General features: G+C 41.4%; 1 protein-coding gene across 3 annotated transcripts in view; it reads right to left on the bottom strand.

Annotated features, from left to right (window-relative positions):
* The window catches only part of C6H10orf90 (chromosome 6 C10orf90 homolog), a 162,617-nt gene that overhangs the window by 94,996 nt on the left and 51,673 nt on the right, over positions 1–15,948 (bottom strand). For all 3 annotated transcript variants that reach the window (XM_060241428.1, XM_060241430.1, XM_060241429.1), the window contains exons 2-3: positions 7,410–7,504; positions 1,017–2,127 (exon numbers count right to left, since the gene is read on the bottom strand). In XM_060241428.1, the coding sequence (XP_060097411.1) occupies positions 1,017–2,127; positions 7,410–7,504 (1,206 nt within the window). The remainder of the gene's footprint in view (positions 1–1,016; positions 2,128–7,409; positions 7,505–15,948) is intronic.

Below are 15,948 nucleotides of genomic sequence, written 5' to 3'. Positions count from 1 at the left end.
GCTATCTAAATGTCCCCCATACTTTTTATATTCTTTTTCCAGCAGACTGCTCTCTAGAGCCATTGCTGTGCACTGTAAAACATGTAATACATTCCACGCCAGCTAGTTGAAGGTTATAGGGTAAGCTGAAAGCCTCAGGAAGCTATCAGAAGTAATGATGGAACTTCTACAGGTTATCTGTCTTACTTTCCTGTATTACTGGCACAATGTGGACTACTTCATACCAGGCACAGTTTTCTAGGGGTGCAGAGAAGGCCCATTGCCCCATCTTGAGAAACTGAGTACAATTTCATTGTAATGAGAGCCATCCAATGCAATTAACTGTAAACAAAAGGTGGTTAATGTAGAAAAGTAAATATAATTTTAGCTTTTCTCATTAAAAAGATGAGATATGACTCAATGAAGGTTTCTAGCCAGAAAGGCAGGCTTCAGCCTGTGGTTCTGAATATTTTGTGTGGGGAAGGATCCCAGATATCCTGTGGAACCCAGCTTTGAAGGTGGGATCCCTGCACATGCTACCCATCTGCCTGTTCTATCAGCATAGCTCTGCATTTCATCCACACAGATCCTACAACCCTAGTAATAATTTTCTTTCTGGGAGTCAAAAGCAATTGCAGGGGAGACAGGAATCCGGGGGAAATTCAGTATGTTCTGCAGGCATTTGCAGGATATAAACCCTGATAGCTGGACATTTAAATATGCTTATATGGCTATTTCCTATGTTTTATCTTTGGGAAACAAATTATATTCTTTTTCATATACATTTTGCAGCCCCAAAAGTCATTTATTTGTTTGCGCAACATGCAGAAATGCTGTGTGTATGTGTGTGATGTTACTGTACTTGAAAACTGGTTTTAAGTATAAAATGAAATGGACCTAAGATTTACCATATGTTTATTTATTTATTTTACAAAGCCACTTTTTCTAATTACCTGCTAGTACAGTTAAAAGGATGATGGATTTACTCTGGCCTGAATATCTGATCCAACAAGCTTTAGTTTATTTAAGGTACTCACCTTCATCATAAGTCCAGTGAGGAATGAGGGGAGACAATGTAATGTGATTGTCACTTGGATTTTTGTCATTACTCTTTGTTAGCTTTAAGTTACTAAGTCCTTGAGGGCTATCCACAACTGACAAAGCTTCAGATGGAGAGGTATGTTTCCAGAGATATTCAGTCCCCAAAGATTCTGTTTCCAAGGTCTGTTTTCTATCCAAGTAGATCTCCTTTGGATCTGTATTCCAAATTGCTCTGAGTGGAGTCTTGCTATCCTCTGGGAGCTTTGTCTTAAGTACTTCTGTGATTAGTTTCCCATTAGCTAAACCATCTACTCCATCTGGCGTTAAACTGGTAGAACTGCAATTTATATTGAAAGACATTACTGACCTATGCATTTTTTGGTTGTTACTCTGAGTTTGGTTGATAGGCATTGTGAGTGACTTGTCTATGTAATATATTGTATTTGGATTCTGCTGGGGAATATGAAGGTGAACACTTGAAATGAAGGAAGATTGTGCCTTTTCATTATGGTTGCTTTCTGGGGAGACCATTCTGTTCTCTTTGTTTTCAGTGCTAGAAAGCCAATCAGAAGACTCCTTGCGCAGCTGTGTACAAAGTTCAGAAGGCTTCATTTTAGTGGCAGTTTGGTTTTGGGATGCCTGATTGCACAAAGATCTGGAGACCTGATCAAGCCCAGACACAGCTAAAGCAGTAGCTGTGCTCATTAGCAGCTTGCCTCCCTGGCATTGCAAACAAGAAGAGTCAGAAGCATCTGCTTGCGTTGTCTGGTAAGAAGGCGGAACAACTCGTCTAGCAGTGATTGTGATAGAAGTAAAGCCTTTCTTCTGGTTAGGACATTGTTTCTTCTCTTTGGTTTCAGAGTCTGTTCTGAATACACTGTCATCAGAAGATATCTGAACTAATCTTCTGGGAAGCATTATGAATGCTCTATTAATGTTGACTGAGCTATGATTAACCAAAGATTGGTTCATGTGATAAGCATCTGACTGGGTGATTACAGACTGCATAGTGAAAGCAGCCTTATTTTCTTTTGATTTATTCTCATCAATCATCTGTGAAATGACTATAGATGAACTCATTTTCATGTTTTGTGCCAGCAGAACATCCTGCAAAGAAAAGATCCAAATAATTATTAAAGTGCTCCACAGCAATACATTATTAATTATATCTAAGGAGTTTGTGATAACATCTAATAGGCTTATATGAGGCTTTCTGTTACATTTCCACTTCATGTAGTCTCACTTTAGGCCATTTCTAAAAGACGTGTGCATAAAACAAACTCAGAAATGCCTACACGAGCATGATGAATATATGGCCAATTACAAGCACAAATGATACATTCATAAAACTGTTTGAATGATTAATTGATTTTCTCTGTTGGGGTACATGGTCTTGCGTTTGTTTAACAATGTATGTGCCAATAGCAACTGTCAATTTCAGATTATAACCTATGCCACACTGTGCTTCCATGCTGATCTGCTGAAATATTAAAGCGCTTTAAGCACTTACAGCCTCCAAATGCATTGCAAAATGAATTACGTAGGTGGACTGTGATTTTTTGTGAAGTGTTTATGTGGGAGTTGGGTCAGCGCTGTTGCACAAAAGCATCAAGAATGACCAGGGGGGAAATTTTTCTACTCTAGTCTCGCACAAACTGCATGGAAACATTTTTGCAGTCATCTTGGGTGCCATTTATTTCATTCAGACTTTATTGTTTAATGTCCCTTGACTGCCAAAAAAACAGCGAAAGGCATATATCCAGTACTTATTAATGGTGACTATATATGTATATCTTTACTATCAGAATCATCGTCACTCTTGGCATATAGACAGGATTTCTTGCCGACAATTTTCTGGATAAAGCTATAATATACAACATACCGTACAGCCAAATTGTCCAGAACTGAAAAACAAAGATGAGCAATTGGATGTCTGCACGAAAGAGTGTATTTATCAGTGACTGCAGCTATATGTTTTCATATCCCGTCCTCTCTACCCCAATGCTACATTTGAAATGCAGCATAAATCTTGTTTTAAGTCAAGGTCTGAATCAGGAAATATACCTTTATTTAACTGCATAGTCTATACTGAGCGGTGTGATCTTGACTTTCAACTCTGATTTTTCTGTCTAGGCAAATCACCTCACATGTACCTGAGTGCCAATCCCTCTGCCCACAACTTTATATTTATTTTACAGGTTTCATAGTCACCACAAAGCAAACATTATGAAAACCAAGATGGCATCACACAGAGAACTAGTACGCTCTGTAATGGTACTCTCTATAATACTACACTCTGTAAAATGTAATGGCAAACCATTAAATGTACCTGGGGAATTCCAAACTCATGCACAGCAATTTAATTACACTTCTGCTACCATCGTAAACTATGGTTTCTTTGCAAACTAAAGTTCTCAATCATAACCAAATTACAGTCTGAGGTTTGGTCATAATTGAAAACTATGGTTTGCTACCACAGCAGAAGTCTTTAATAGATAGCTCAGTGTGCAAGGAGCAGGAAATGGAAGAGAGTGGATAAGTCCAAGAGTTACCTTTGTTCACAAAGTAGGAAACTTAAGCAGATGAAGTTTCCCCCATAATTCAAAGCCATGACAGAAAAATGCTTTCTCGCTCAATATCTGTATGACATGAAACTGTGAAAGGCACAGAAGAGGGGTCAGGGAAATGTGGCAACTTTACAACATGTATTAGAAGGCTGTAGGGCTATAAGTCGTCAAGATATTCTTCATATAAAAGTAGCTGGTGTTAAAACTGTCATCCTTCTTGTAAAACAGTAAACAATTCTTAGCAATATGTTTTCCCCCTCATTGTTTATTGTTGCTGCCCAAACCAGGCCAGAGTTGATGATATTTTTTTCTGAATTTGTTGGCCATTAAAAAAAAACTTTTGTAGAACACACAATAAATATCCTTATGAGGAAGCTGCATTGCTTTCATCTGCCTTTCAGTGTGGCTGCAAAGACAAAACTGTCTTCTCCATGAGGTGTAACACATATGTGTTGCTACTGGGGGATCACATATCTTTAAAAGTATTTGTGTTCTAAACAGGCAGAATGAACAAAAAGAGAAGCACAAGGTGGATTTCAATGTCATATGTGCAGCAAAGCACCTTGTGGTTTTCTAAAAACTGGATGGCTGTTCAAACTAATTATTAATTTGATCTATTACCAAAGGGTTGGATCTGTTGCATGCATGGAAATTACTGACATTTCTGAATTCATTGCCTTGCACAGTTTCTCTGAAAATACAGAAAAGGAACCAGATATAGCAAAAACTTCATTCAATCTATCTTCATCTTGATGAATAGTGGAGAACCAATAATACAGATTTTTGTTTTATAAATATGCAATTATATATATACTTACACTCATTTGTGTGTGTGTACATACATGTGAGAGAGAGAGAGAATAGTAATGCTCACCCTAAGTAAGAAGAGATTACACTCATTTATATACATTATTTCTTGTATTTCTAACCCACTTCTTTTTTCCAGATCAGGCATAAGTGTGTAAGTCACAGATATTCCAGCTTGTTTAGAGATGGATTTAAATATTACTCTTGGTAGAATAGATACAATTCTTCTGAGGCACTTGGAAAATGGCCTTGGTATTAGAGAAGTAGCATTTAAATGGCTTCAATTTGGTCTTTTTATATAACCTCTGCAGAATTTGGTTGCTTCTGATGTAGAATCTGTGGTATGCACATTTTTGTGTGAAATTCTGCATAAATCCATATTATTACTGATATTGCCGAACATCTGTGTAAGACTGTTGATTGATATCATCCAAAGCTTAAGTGTGGGTTATCATCTGTATGTCGATTGTTAATAGAGGTTCCCACTTTTCTCCTGAGCATCTCAGGACCCATAGTGGGTAAAGACAGGATAAAGTGTAAAATGACCTTAAACTTGAGGTAATATGTGTCAAACAATCCTGATTAGGGATGGGCACAAACTGCATTTTTGCAGTTGGGTTTGGTTTGTGGTTTATGGCTGAACCATGAAGTGATATGCCAGTTTGCGGATCAAACGAATTTGTGAGCTATTTAAAGTTTAAACTGCTGCTTTCTGCTCAGCTTTTCAATGGGAGCAGAAAGAAGAGGTTTCCAAACTGCTGAGTGTCAGGGACCACCACTCAGCTGTTTGATTTAAATGGCTTTGGACCATTTAAACCCTGCTTTCTGCTCCCCATGAAAAGCTGAAAAACACAGGTTTCCAAACAGCTGAGTGGCAAGGACTGCTACTCAGCTATCTGATTTGAATAGCTCCAAGTCATTTAAACCCTGCTTTCTGCTCTCAGGGAAAAGATGCAGGGAGCAGAAAGCAGGGGTTTCCAAACAGCTGAGGAGTAGGGACCACTGCTCAACTGTATGGGCACAAACTGCATTTTTGGTTTGGTTTGTAGTTCATAGCTGAACCATGAATCTATAAGTTGCTTTTCATGAAGAGCAGAAAGAGTAAACCCCTGCTTCCTACTCATCATGAACCACCACAAACTGCATCAAATTCATGGAAATTCGTGGTGGTTCTTCAGTTTGCAAACATTCTTTCACAAAACAGCCAAAATTCCTGATGAACTTTAGTTCATCAGCCAGTTTGTACCTATCCCTACCTATAATCCTTTTCAATCTGGTTTCATTCCTGAGGTTTTGGAGAGAGTTGTCCTGCTTACCAGAGTATGACTTCATTACTAATAGACTCAGTTAAGGTTAGGGATTTTATTGGAGCCAGCACTTCTGCTGGAAAAAAATAGTAAATCAGATGGCAAAAAGTATCATTTTTCTATTTCATACAGCATGGAAATCATCACCTTTTAAAGACTCAATTGACTTAGCCATGTTAATCCATACTATAGTAACCTTGAGAATGGACTTTTGTAACATGCTTTCTACACAGTACTGCTCTTGAAGACTAAGTAGAAACTTCAGTAAGTGCAGAACGCAGCTAGCTATCTTCACCAAAAAACTCTTATCAGGATTTAGAATGTTCATCCTCAACCATTTGACCATGGCTTCTAAATTCTGTCCAGACATGGATATTTATTCAATGTAATGTATAGCTGGGAGTCATCAGGAGTCAGCATTGCATACGGACACCATTGCCAACTGGCCATGACCACCTAATGTATTTTATCAACATCATTCTTACTACTGGCACAGTGGGCACTGCTCACCAATTAACAGTCATGAGCCAGATGATAATAGTGCTGGCTAAAGATGTCTGTTGCTTCTATTACTGCCTTGGGGTGCTTACTGCTTGCAACCTCCTAGTCATTGGTCAATCATCACAGTGGTCATACATCCCCACATGCCTCTTTGGCTGCCACTGATAGTCTGGCCCTTTGCTACCAAAATGACAGTTACTGGTACAGTAAGTAAAATCCATGCAAGTGAAGGGAATGAATAAGAGTTATTTTAGTAAAGTGTCACTTGCCTGTGGTGAATCAAAATTGTCTTGCAGTGAATCAATAAGAGGCAAACTCATTTACCCACTGGCACTGTTGCACTACCCAAGGAATATGCCTTAGTCATTAAAAGACAGGCCTGGAAACATAATCACTCTTATCTCAGCAGTCATTTAAAGCAAAAAGGTGATCGAGAGCTGTGTACATAACTGACATAGAATTGCATCGGAATTGATGACTCTCTGGCATACTAGAATGGGTATTTCCATGCCACATTATCAGTACAATCCTAAGTAGACCTTCTCAGAATTAAGTCCCACTGTGATCAATAAGGCTTATTCCCACATAAGTGTGTGTAGAATTGCCGCCAATGTCAGCTAGGTCCACAGCTCAGTCTTAAAAGGTTTCAATAAAGTTCTTTCACATAGGAGTACTAACAGTTAACTGAATACCAAATTGCTGTACACCTTCTGTGTTTATGTGAAACAATGTAAAGGTAGTGCAATGGCAACTCTAACATATGACACTCTAATGTTGTGATGGGGGTTGGGGGGAGAATCTTACATTTATAGGATTGGCTTTTAATTACTGCATCAAAATAGATCCCAAGAAAGAAGAAGCAGTTTGGAATTGGCAAACTTCAGTCCACAATCTGGAAAATTTGCCAAGCTCATTGGCTTGTAACATTGTACCAATTATGCTTTTTGAGACTGTGTTTTTCCTTCAGCCTTGCATGTGGCTTAGTCTTCCACAGAAATGACAAAATCTATGAATTAATAAATATGCTGCCACCAGAAATGCAACACTTTAGCTGCCACTTTATTTACTCTTTTGCTGAGTAAGTAAAATCTGACTAAATCACAAACAAATGGTGACACACTGAATTCAGATAAATTATCATTTTTTAAAGCTCAGTGTATTCTGCTGACTACTATGGAAGCTCAATGGAATCATATTTTTTTGGTACCTTTGAGAAGCTTGACTCTTTTTCTGCTGCATTATTATACTGAATATTTCTGCATGGTTTCCAAGCATTAATTTTATAAAGATTTTCTCTTCTTCCTAAAGAAAAAAGATGAAAGATAATAAGTAGCTTGCAATCACATGAAAGTATAGTTAAAATGTGAGAAAAAAGTTCAATTCTAGCAAAGGCTTAAGAATGTCCCTAATTAATTAAGATTACCTAGGAGCTATTTATCTGAGAAAACATGAATAACTGAGCTTACAGCCACAGTAGGTAAGATCCTACTGGGAAGCCATCACCACCATTTTGAGGTCTGAAACCAAAGCCCACCCCCTATCATGGGCCAAGAAGAGTTTCTCTTATGGAGTCTCCCTGGATGAACTTTACTTCAAATTTACAGCCTAAACAACAACCATGCTTTGCGCTAGTAATTGAATATATGTAGCTGCCTCAGAATGTTGGTCCACCTTTTTTTCTATTTAAAACATTTTTATTCTGCACACTCATCTCAAACCTTACTTCAAAAATTAAAACACTAAAACCATGACAGAATGAAATCTAGCAGGACAAAAATAGCAGGATATAACTAAGGAAAAAAAGACACCACATAAAAACAATCATGCTATAAAACCAAAACAACAAAATCTAAACATGAAAGCAAGGAAACAGTAATTGCCAACACATAAGCAGAGCTGGTAACACCAGAAACTCAGTAACTTTGGCTCTAAATGAATCACTACAAGAAAAGAGATCCAAAGTAGGGGTGTGCAAAAAAACCCAAAAACGGAATTACACGGATTCAGAAATACACGGGGCCAAAAAGATATGGAATACCGTGTATTTCCTATTACCGTACTCGGAATAGCTGCATATATGGTAGGTGAGTAGCTGTTTTCGAATATACGGCCCCATTATACCCTATGGCCATTGAAATCAATGGCAAAATAGGGTATATTGGAAGCCGCCTGGAGGGGGAGGGGTTTGAGGGAGAGCCCCCAAATTTGCAGGGGACCTTCAAGGGACTCTCCCCTACAAACCCCCCAAGTCCCAAAAAGATTAGGCCAGGGGGTCCCATTCCAGGGGCACCCAAAGAGGGTGCCCCTATCCCACCATTATACCCTATGGGCCATTGAAATCAATGGCAACATAGGGCATAATTAGAGGCTACTGGGGGGCGGGGGGGGGGGTTGAGGGAGAGCCCCCAAAACTGCCAGGAACCCGCAGGAAACTCTCCCCTATAAAGCCCCCAAGTCCCAAAAAGATTGGGCCAGGGTGTCCCTGTATTTGGGCTCCCCAAAAGGCCCATTGCCACCAATGATGGTGAAAGCCCAATTAGCCACTTCCTCCACTATAATTGCTGTGGGGAAAGTGGCTCTGGCCAGAAGGGGGTTTGAGGAAGAGGCCCCAAAACTGCAGGGCAGCTTCAGGGGACTTCCCAGCATGAAACCCTTCTGGCCCCAAAAGACTGCACCCATCAGTGGGCACCCCAAAAGGAACACTGCTCCCAATGGTGAGAAAAAACCAATTAGAGCCACTTCCTCACTGTAATTGTCGTGGGAAAAGTGGCTCTGGGGAGCAGGAGGTTTTGAAGAGAGCCCCCCAAACTGCTGTGCAGCTTCAGGGCACTGTCCCACACAAAACCCACAAGGCCAAAAAAAAAACTGGACTAGGGGGTCCAATTCCTGGGGCACCCAAAGCCAAACCTAACTTCACACCAGATAATTTCAAAGGGACCCAAATGCACTACATCCCTCTATCTACTCTATGAACCCTGCAGGCCTGGAACCAATATAAACCCAGTTGCCAACGTCACTGGCACACAAAACACAATCTGCTCAAGGTCTGCAGCAAACCCAGATGCCAGCTCTCCAGCCCTGCCCCAAACAACACAGGGAGAGCTGGCCAAGCACAACAAGCCTGCTGCTTCTGGGTCTCTCACCCAGGTGCCAGCTCCCCCCCCTCAAAAAAAAACCAGAAGCAGGAAAGGGACAACAGGAGAAGGCCAAAAAACTCAACTGTTAAAAAAAGTGGCCTTTTAAAAAATGAAAATTAGGCCAAATAGCGCCCCCCCCCCCCCAAGAACCAGAAGAGAAAAGGAACAACAGCAGCACAACACAGCAGCAACAAATGAAACACAGAATCCTTTTAAAACAGTAAAAAACTTAACTTTTAACAATACAGGAACTTTATCAACCCCCCAAAAAAACTTTCACTCTAACCGCAAGAAATCCAAGCCACCCAAATCAAGAAAACTAAAAGGACACTGCACTTTTAAAAGTCCTCTCACTAAAGTAAGATATGGGCAAATTGGCAAAGGCGGGAAAGAAAGCAAGAAGCTCCCCTGAAGCTGCAGAAGCTCCTTTCCCACCTTTTCCATTGACTTCCGTATACTTCCGAATATCTATACGGAAATATACGGGGAGCCATATACGGCTCCCGTTTAATGGTCTGAAAATGGAATCGGAAGTATACGGTGCCGTATACTTTCGAATCAAGGGTGATTCTGTGGTCTATGAGGTTCGGCCGAACCAAATGCACACCCCTAATCCAAAGGTGAGGAGGAAAAAAAAAACCCCTCTGTCTCTCTGGAAGTCATTCACTTTCCTTTGAAAATGAAAGCACAGAAAGTACAGACTTTAAAGAAGATCTCAACTGCAAGGCAGGTCCAAATTGGTGAAAGAGACCCTTTAGATAGCCACTTCCAGATTATTTAGAGCTTTGAAGGTAAAGGTAATTCGACCTGTGCCCAGAAGCAAAATGACAGCCAGTTTTCTTTCAGCACCAAGAATATACTTTTCTCTATCATCTACACATAAGAACATAAGAGAAGCATGTTGGATCAGTCCAATGGCAGTCCTACAATCTGTCACACAGTGGCCCAAAAAATTATATATATATATTGGCCACTGTGTGACACAGAGTGTTGGACTGCCATTGGACTGATATATATATATACACACACACACACACTCACACACTGTGGCTAATAGCCACTGATGGAACTCTGCTCAATATTTTTAATCTAACCCCTCCTGAAGCTGGCTATGCTTGTGGCCGCCACCACCTCCTGTAGCAGTGAATTCCGCATGTTAATCACCCTTTGGTTGAAGAACTTCCTTTTATCTGTTTTAACCTGATTGCTCAGCAATTTCATTGAATGTCCACGAGTTCTTGTATTGTGAGAAAGGGAGAAAAGTACTTCTTTCTCTACTTTCTCCATCCCATGCATAATCTTGTAAACCTCTATCATGTCACCCCGCAGTCGACGTTTCTCCAAGCTAAAGAGCCCCAAGCGTTTTAATCTTTCTTCATAGGGAAAGTGTTCCAACCCTTTAATCATTCTAGTTGCCCTTTTCTGGACTTTTTCCAATGCTATAATATCCTTTTTGAGGTGCAGTAACCAGAACTGTACACAGTATTTCAAATGAGACTGCACCATCAATTTATACAGGGGCATTATGATACTGGCTGATTTGTTTTCAATTCCCTTCCTAATAATTCCCAGCATGGCATTGGCCTTTTTTATTGAAATTGCACACTGTCTTGACATTTTCAGTGAGTTATCTACCACGACCCCAAGATCTCTCTCTTGGTCTGTCTCTGCCAGTTCACACCCCATCAACTTGTATTTGTAGCTGGGATTTTTGGCCCCAATGTGCATTACTTTGCACTTGGCCACATTGAACCTCATCTGCCACGATGACACCCTCTCACCCAGCCTCGACAGATCCCTTTGGAGTGCCTCACAATCCTCTGGTTCTCACCACCCGGAACAATTTAGTGTCATCTGCAAACTTGGCCACTTCACTGCTTACTCCCAACTCCAAATCATTTATGAACAAGTTAAAGAGCATGGGACCCAGTACTGAGCCCTGCTGCACCCCACTGTTTACCGTCCTCCACTGCGAAGCTTGCCCATTTATACTCACTCTCTGCTTCCTATTAATTAGCCAGTTTTTGATCCACAAGAGGACCTGTCCTTTTACTCCATGACTCTCGAGATTACTAAGGAACCTTTTATGAGGAACTTTATCAAAAGCTTTCTGGAAGTCAAGATAAACAATGTCTACTGGATCCCCTTTGTCCACATGTTTGTTCACCCCCTCAAAGAACTGTAACTGGTTAGTGAGGCAAGATCTTCCCTTACAGAACCCATGCTGAGTCTTCCTCAATAACTCGTGTTCATCAATGTGCCTACTCATTCTGTCCTTGATAATGGCTTCTACCAACTTTCCTGGTATTGAAGTCAGACTGACTGGCCTGTAATTTCCCGGATCTCCTCTGGAACCCTTTTTAAAGGGTTCTACCTTCCAGTCCTCAGGAATGGAGGCAGATTTCAATGAAAGATTACATATTTTTATCAGGAGATCCACAAGTTCAACTTTAAGTTCTTTCAGAACTCTTGGATGTATGCCATCTGGACCTGGTGACTTATTAGTTTTTAATTTGTCTATCAGTTGTACACCATCCAGCTTGCTGCTGTCTTTTGAATGTACTAAAGCTTACGAATCAGAGCTACTAAGACCCACTGCTAGTCCCAGATATTTCCTTTAAGACCCCCTTTACACAACCCAGAGTCAATTTGAACATTGTATAAAAATAAATCTCATCAACTTCCACAGGTCCCACACTGAAAGGGGCCACAGAACTGCATCCACCTAGTTCTGCCCTCTCAGGGGTCCTATCAACAACAATCTTCCATGGCATCTCCCATTATGTCATAGCAGCATTTTAACAGGGCACTAGGCCATAATGTCTAATGTGATCAGCAGCAGCTCAGAAAGGTCTCAGGTAGTGGCCTTTTCTGTCTTGATACCTGAGACTCTTTTAACTGGATATGCCAGAGAGGGATCTTGGGATCACAGCATGCGAAACAACTGCCTGATCTGAAGCCCTTCCCTAACCTGAACCTTCTTCCAAGTCACACTGGCGTATAACCATGGAAGGTTTTGTCATCGTCGTTGTGTTCCCTGTAATAACAAGCATAGCTCACTTGCTTGAGCCTTTTATCATTTTACTGCTTTTCTTCTACCATAATATTCCTTTCATGCCAGTTATATGCTGAAGAGTACTATTCCTGGTTGTGCCTTGTCCACACATGCAGCAGAGGGGAGGTGGTAGAAAGGACAGAGCCACTTTAGATCTGAATGTTCCGCTATGTAAAAAATCCCAATTCTGAAAATAAGAAACACTACAGTAAGCAAAGGCTAGAGAAGACATTTGTCCTCAGTGTGCTGGGTGATTTTTTAAAACGACAAATATCAAAAGTGGTATGCCTTACCTTTAGTATGAAATAGCAGGGTCCATTCTATCTCCTCAGCGTTTTACCACCTCAAAGAGACCAAGTCTCTCTTCTAAAGAGGATGTGGTTAGAATGAACAGATGAACAGGGCAGGGCTGGCTTTGATGATCATTCAGTTCCTTCAGGTCTTATGACTCTGAATATATATTTTTTTAATTTCTATATTTATAATTTCACCCTCTGCCAGAGCCTGAAACTGGAGAGCCTGAGGGTAAATTGCAAGAAGCAGAAATTTGACTATGATTTATAAACTATTTAGGGAGCATGAAGAGCGTGGGTGTGATTTTAAACATTTTTTTTTAAACCTTCTTCCAAATTCTTGGTCTACAACTCATCAAAATCAACCACAAAATTACACTTGTTTTACAGTACTTGCAGCAAATTGATTTGGTATAACAATAGAGTTGCCAAAGAAGACACATGTCTGGCAAGGGGTGGCACAGAGTCATTGCTCACCCAACCAGGGGCATGGCCAATGGGATAAAAAGGGCACAGCTAAGGTGTAAAATGGCACAACAAACAGAAAATACTCTTTTTAAAGTAAGCTACACAGCTATTGTATGTGCCTACAAGTTCCCCTCCCCCCCCAAAAAAGTGACACACCCATACACAATAACAAGCCAGCATGGATAAACATATCACAGTCTGGATTCTCAGCTTGCCACATGTACAAAGCAAGAACGTAAAATTAATATACCTTAAGCAGGTGAGAATGCTGTAGTTTGAATGTTTACTTACAAAGACACCATATTACAAAGCACTTGCCATTAAGCATTTAGAACACATTCTGGAAAATAATCAGTTTTCATGGATAGGGAACACAGAGTCTCAAACTGAATAAATAATCCCATAGTCAAGAAATCAACTCATGCACGGCAGATCTTAAAGAAAGTGCTGTGTGGCAAAATATCAGAACTCAGCAAGAAGAAGATGATATTGGATTTATATCCCGCCCCCCACTCTGAAGAGTCTCAGAGTGGCTCACAATCTCCTTTACCTTCCTCCCCCACAACAGACGCCCTGTGAGGTGGGTGGGGCTGGAGAGGGCTCTCACAGCAGCTGCCCTTTCAAGGACAACCTCTGCCAGAGCTATGGCTGACCCAAGGCCATTTCAGCAGGTGCAAGTGGAGGAGTGGGGAATCAAACCCGGTTCTCCTAGATAAGAGTTCGCACACTTAACCACTACACCAAACTGGAAGTAGCAAATTACTCAAGAAAGTAAATCAAAACACAGAGCTAGTGAAGTCCTAGCACAGAAAACTCAAAACCCAAGCAGAGCAGATCTTTCATGAAAGTAAGACATGCTGCACGAGTACCAAAACAACATTCAAAACCATGCTGCACAAATACCAAAACAATATTCAAAACTAGGGCTGGGCACAGACTGGGAAATCCTGGTTCTGTTCGTAAATCAAAGCTGAACTTAAGGTTATCAGTCTCCAGGTAGGGTCTGGAGATCTCTCGCTTTTACAACTGATCTCCAGCTGGCAGACATCAGCTCCCCTGAAGAAAATGGCTGCTTTGAAGGGTGGACTCTATGGTACTGGACCATGCTGAGGCCCCTCCACTACCTAAGCCTTGCCCCCTTCCAGATCCACCCCCAAAGTCTCCAGGTATTTTCCAACACAGACCTGGAAACCCTACCCAAACTGGTTCAAATGAAAAACTCTCCCCTGGAGGCCTAGAGCCTCTAAAATTGCAGGGGATCTCCAGCTGACTACTCCATGTGTCCACTAAGTTTGGTGAAGATTGGACTTTGGGGACCAAGTTAGGTACCACCTAAGGGACCCCCAGACAGCGCTTTTCAATGAGAGGTCATGCACTGGCTCAGGAGTGTACAAAATGACCCCTGGATGAGCTAGAGGCATCCACCTTGCAGAGTGCTTCCTGGGGATGTCCCTCCATATGCCCAACAAGTTATATGTATGTTGAATTTGGGAGGTCCAAGCAAGGGGCTCCCAGGTAGGTGCTTTTTGGAGAGATGTTGGGCTAGGGCTCGCACATGCATAATCCAGACCATCCTCCCTTTGACTGAAAATGTATTCATTTGTTAGGACAAACCCACCCCCCACCCACCCCAGGCCCAGGAGCCATGCTTAAGCAGTGGAAGGAGTGGGTGTTAGAGATGCAGAGGAAGGTCGCAACCCCAAGGCAGTGACTATGGAACTATTCGTGCAGAAACCCCAGTTAAAAAGTGGGAGGGGAGGTGGAAGAGCAGCAAGAAAGCCCCAGGCAGTGACTATTGAAAAGGGCAGGCAGCAGAACCCCAGAAAGCGGTGAGGTGGGTGACAGAGATACAGAGGAAGAAGGGAACCCCAAGACAACAACTGTGACACTATTTAGGCAGAAAACCCAGGAGAAAGGGGGAGGGGTATTGGAGGAGAGCAGAAAAGAAGCCCAAAGAAAAAACTATGGAACACTGCAGGCAGCAGAACCCAAGAAACTGGTGGGGTGAGATGGTAGTTAGAGATGCAGAGGAAGGGGTGTGTGTGAAAAGCAGTAACACCCTTTGCAGCAGAGAAATAAACAGAAAAAGAGGGGAAAAGAATTCATAGCATTCACAGGTAGTAATTTCTCTGAGGAAGGCTATAGTTTTGTAGACAAACACACAGCCCTCAGTCTGTGTTATGGTGCCTTCACATGTTCTTGACCAGCACATGAAGCAACTTATGTAAAAAAGCTCACAATGCTCAGCCTTTTATTGTTTTCCCCTGGATCTGTAATGAATGTCAATAACGATGGACTTACAGATACATACCTAAACAATACCTGGACAGCATACTCAAGATTGCTACAGCATAGACATTGCCTCCAGTTTTTGATGCAATACTTCAGAGAAAGAGGTGACAGTTATCAGAGACTGTTGAACAAAATATTGCAGGACTGCTACTGTTTTAAGCACATTTAATTTTAAGTAAAAAAAAATCTTTGTGTTTATCTGTGCCCTTTATAAAGTTTATATATCTGCAACCTGGCATTACATTTCACGACACACATGGCCTGGCTTGATAGGGTTGCCAATCCCCAGCTGGGGGCAGGGGATCCCCCGGTTTGGAGGCCCTCCCCCCCGCTTCAGGGGCGTCAGAAAGCGAGGGGAGGGGAGGGAAATGGCTGCTGGGAACTCTGTTATTCCCTATAGAGATTTACTCCTATAGAAAATCATGGAGAATTGATCCGCAGGTATCTAGGGCTCTGAAGGGGCTGTTTTTTGAGGTAGAGGCACCAAATTTTCAGTACAGC

The sequence above is a fragment of the Heteronotia binoei genome, chromosome 6, assembly GCF_032191835.1.
Source record: "Heteronotia binoei isolate CCM8104 ecotype False Entrance Well chromosome 6, APGP_CSIRO_Hbin_v1, whole genome shotgun sequence".
NCBI classification, from domain to species: Eukaryota; Metazoa; Chordata; class Lepidosauria; order Squamata; family Gekkonidae; genus Heteronotia; species Heteronotia binoei.
The sequence above is the reverse complement of the archived record's forward strand: the minus strand, read 5'-3'. Positions and strand labels throughout refer to the sequence as shown.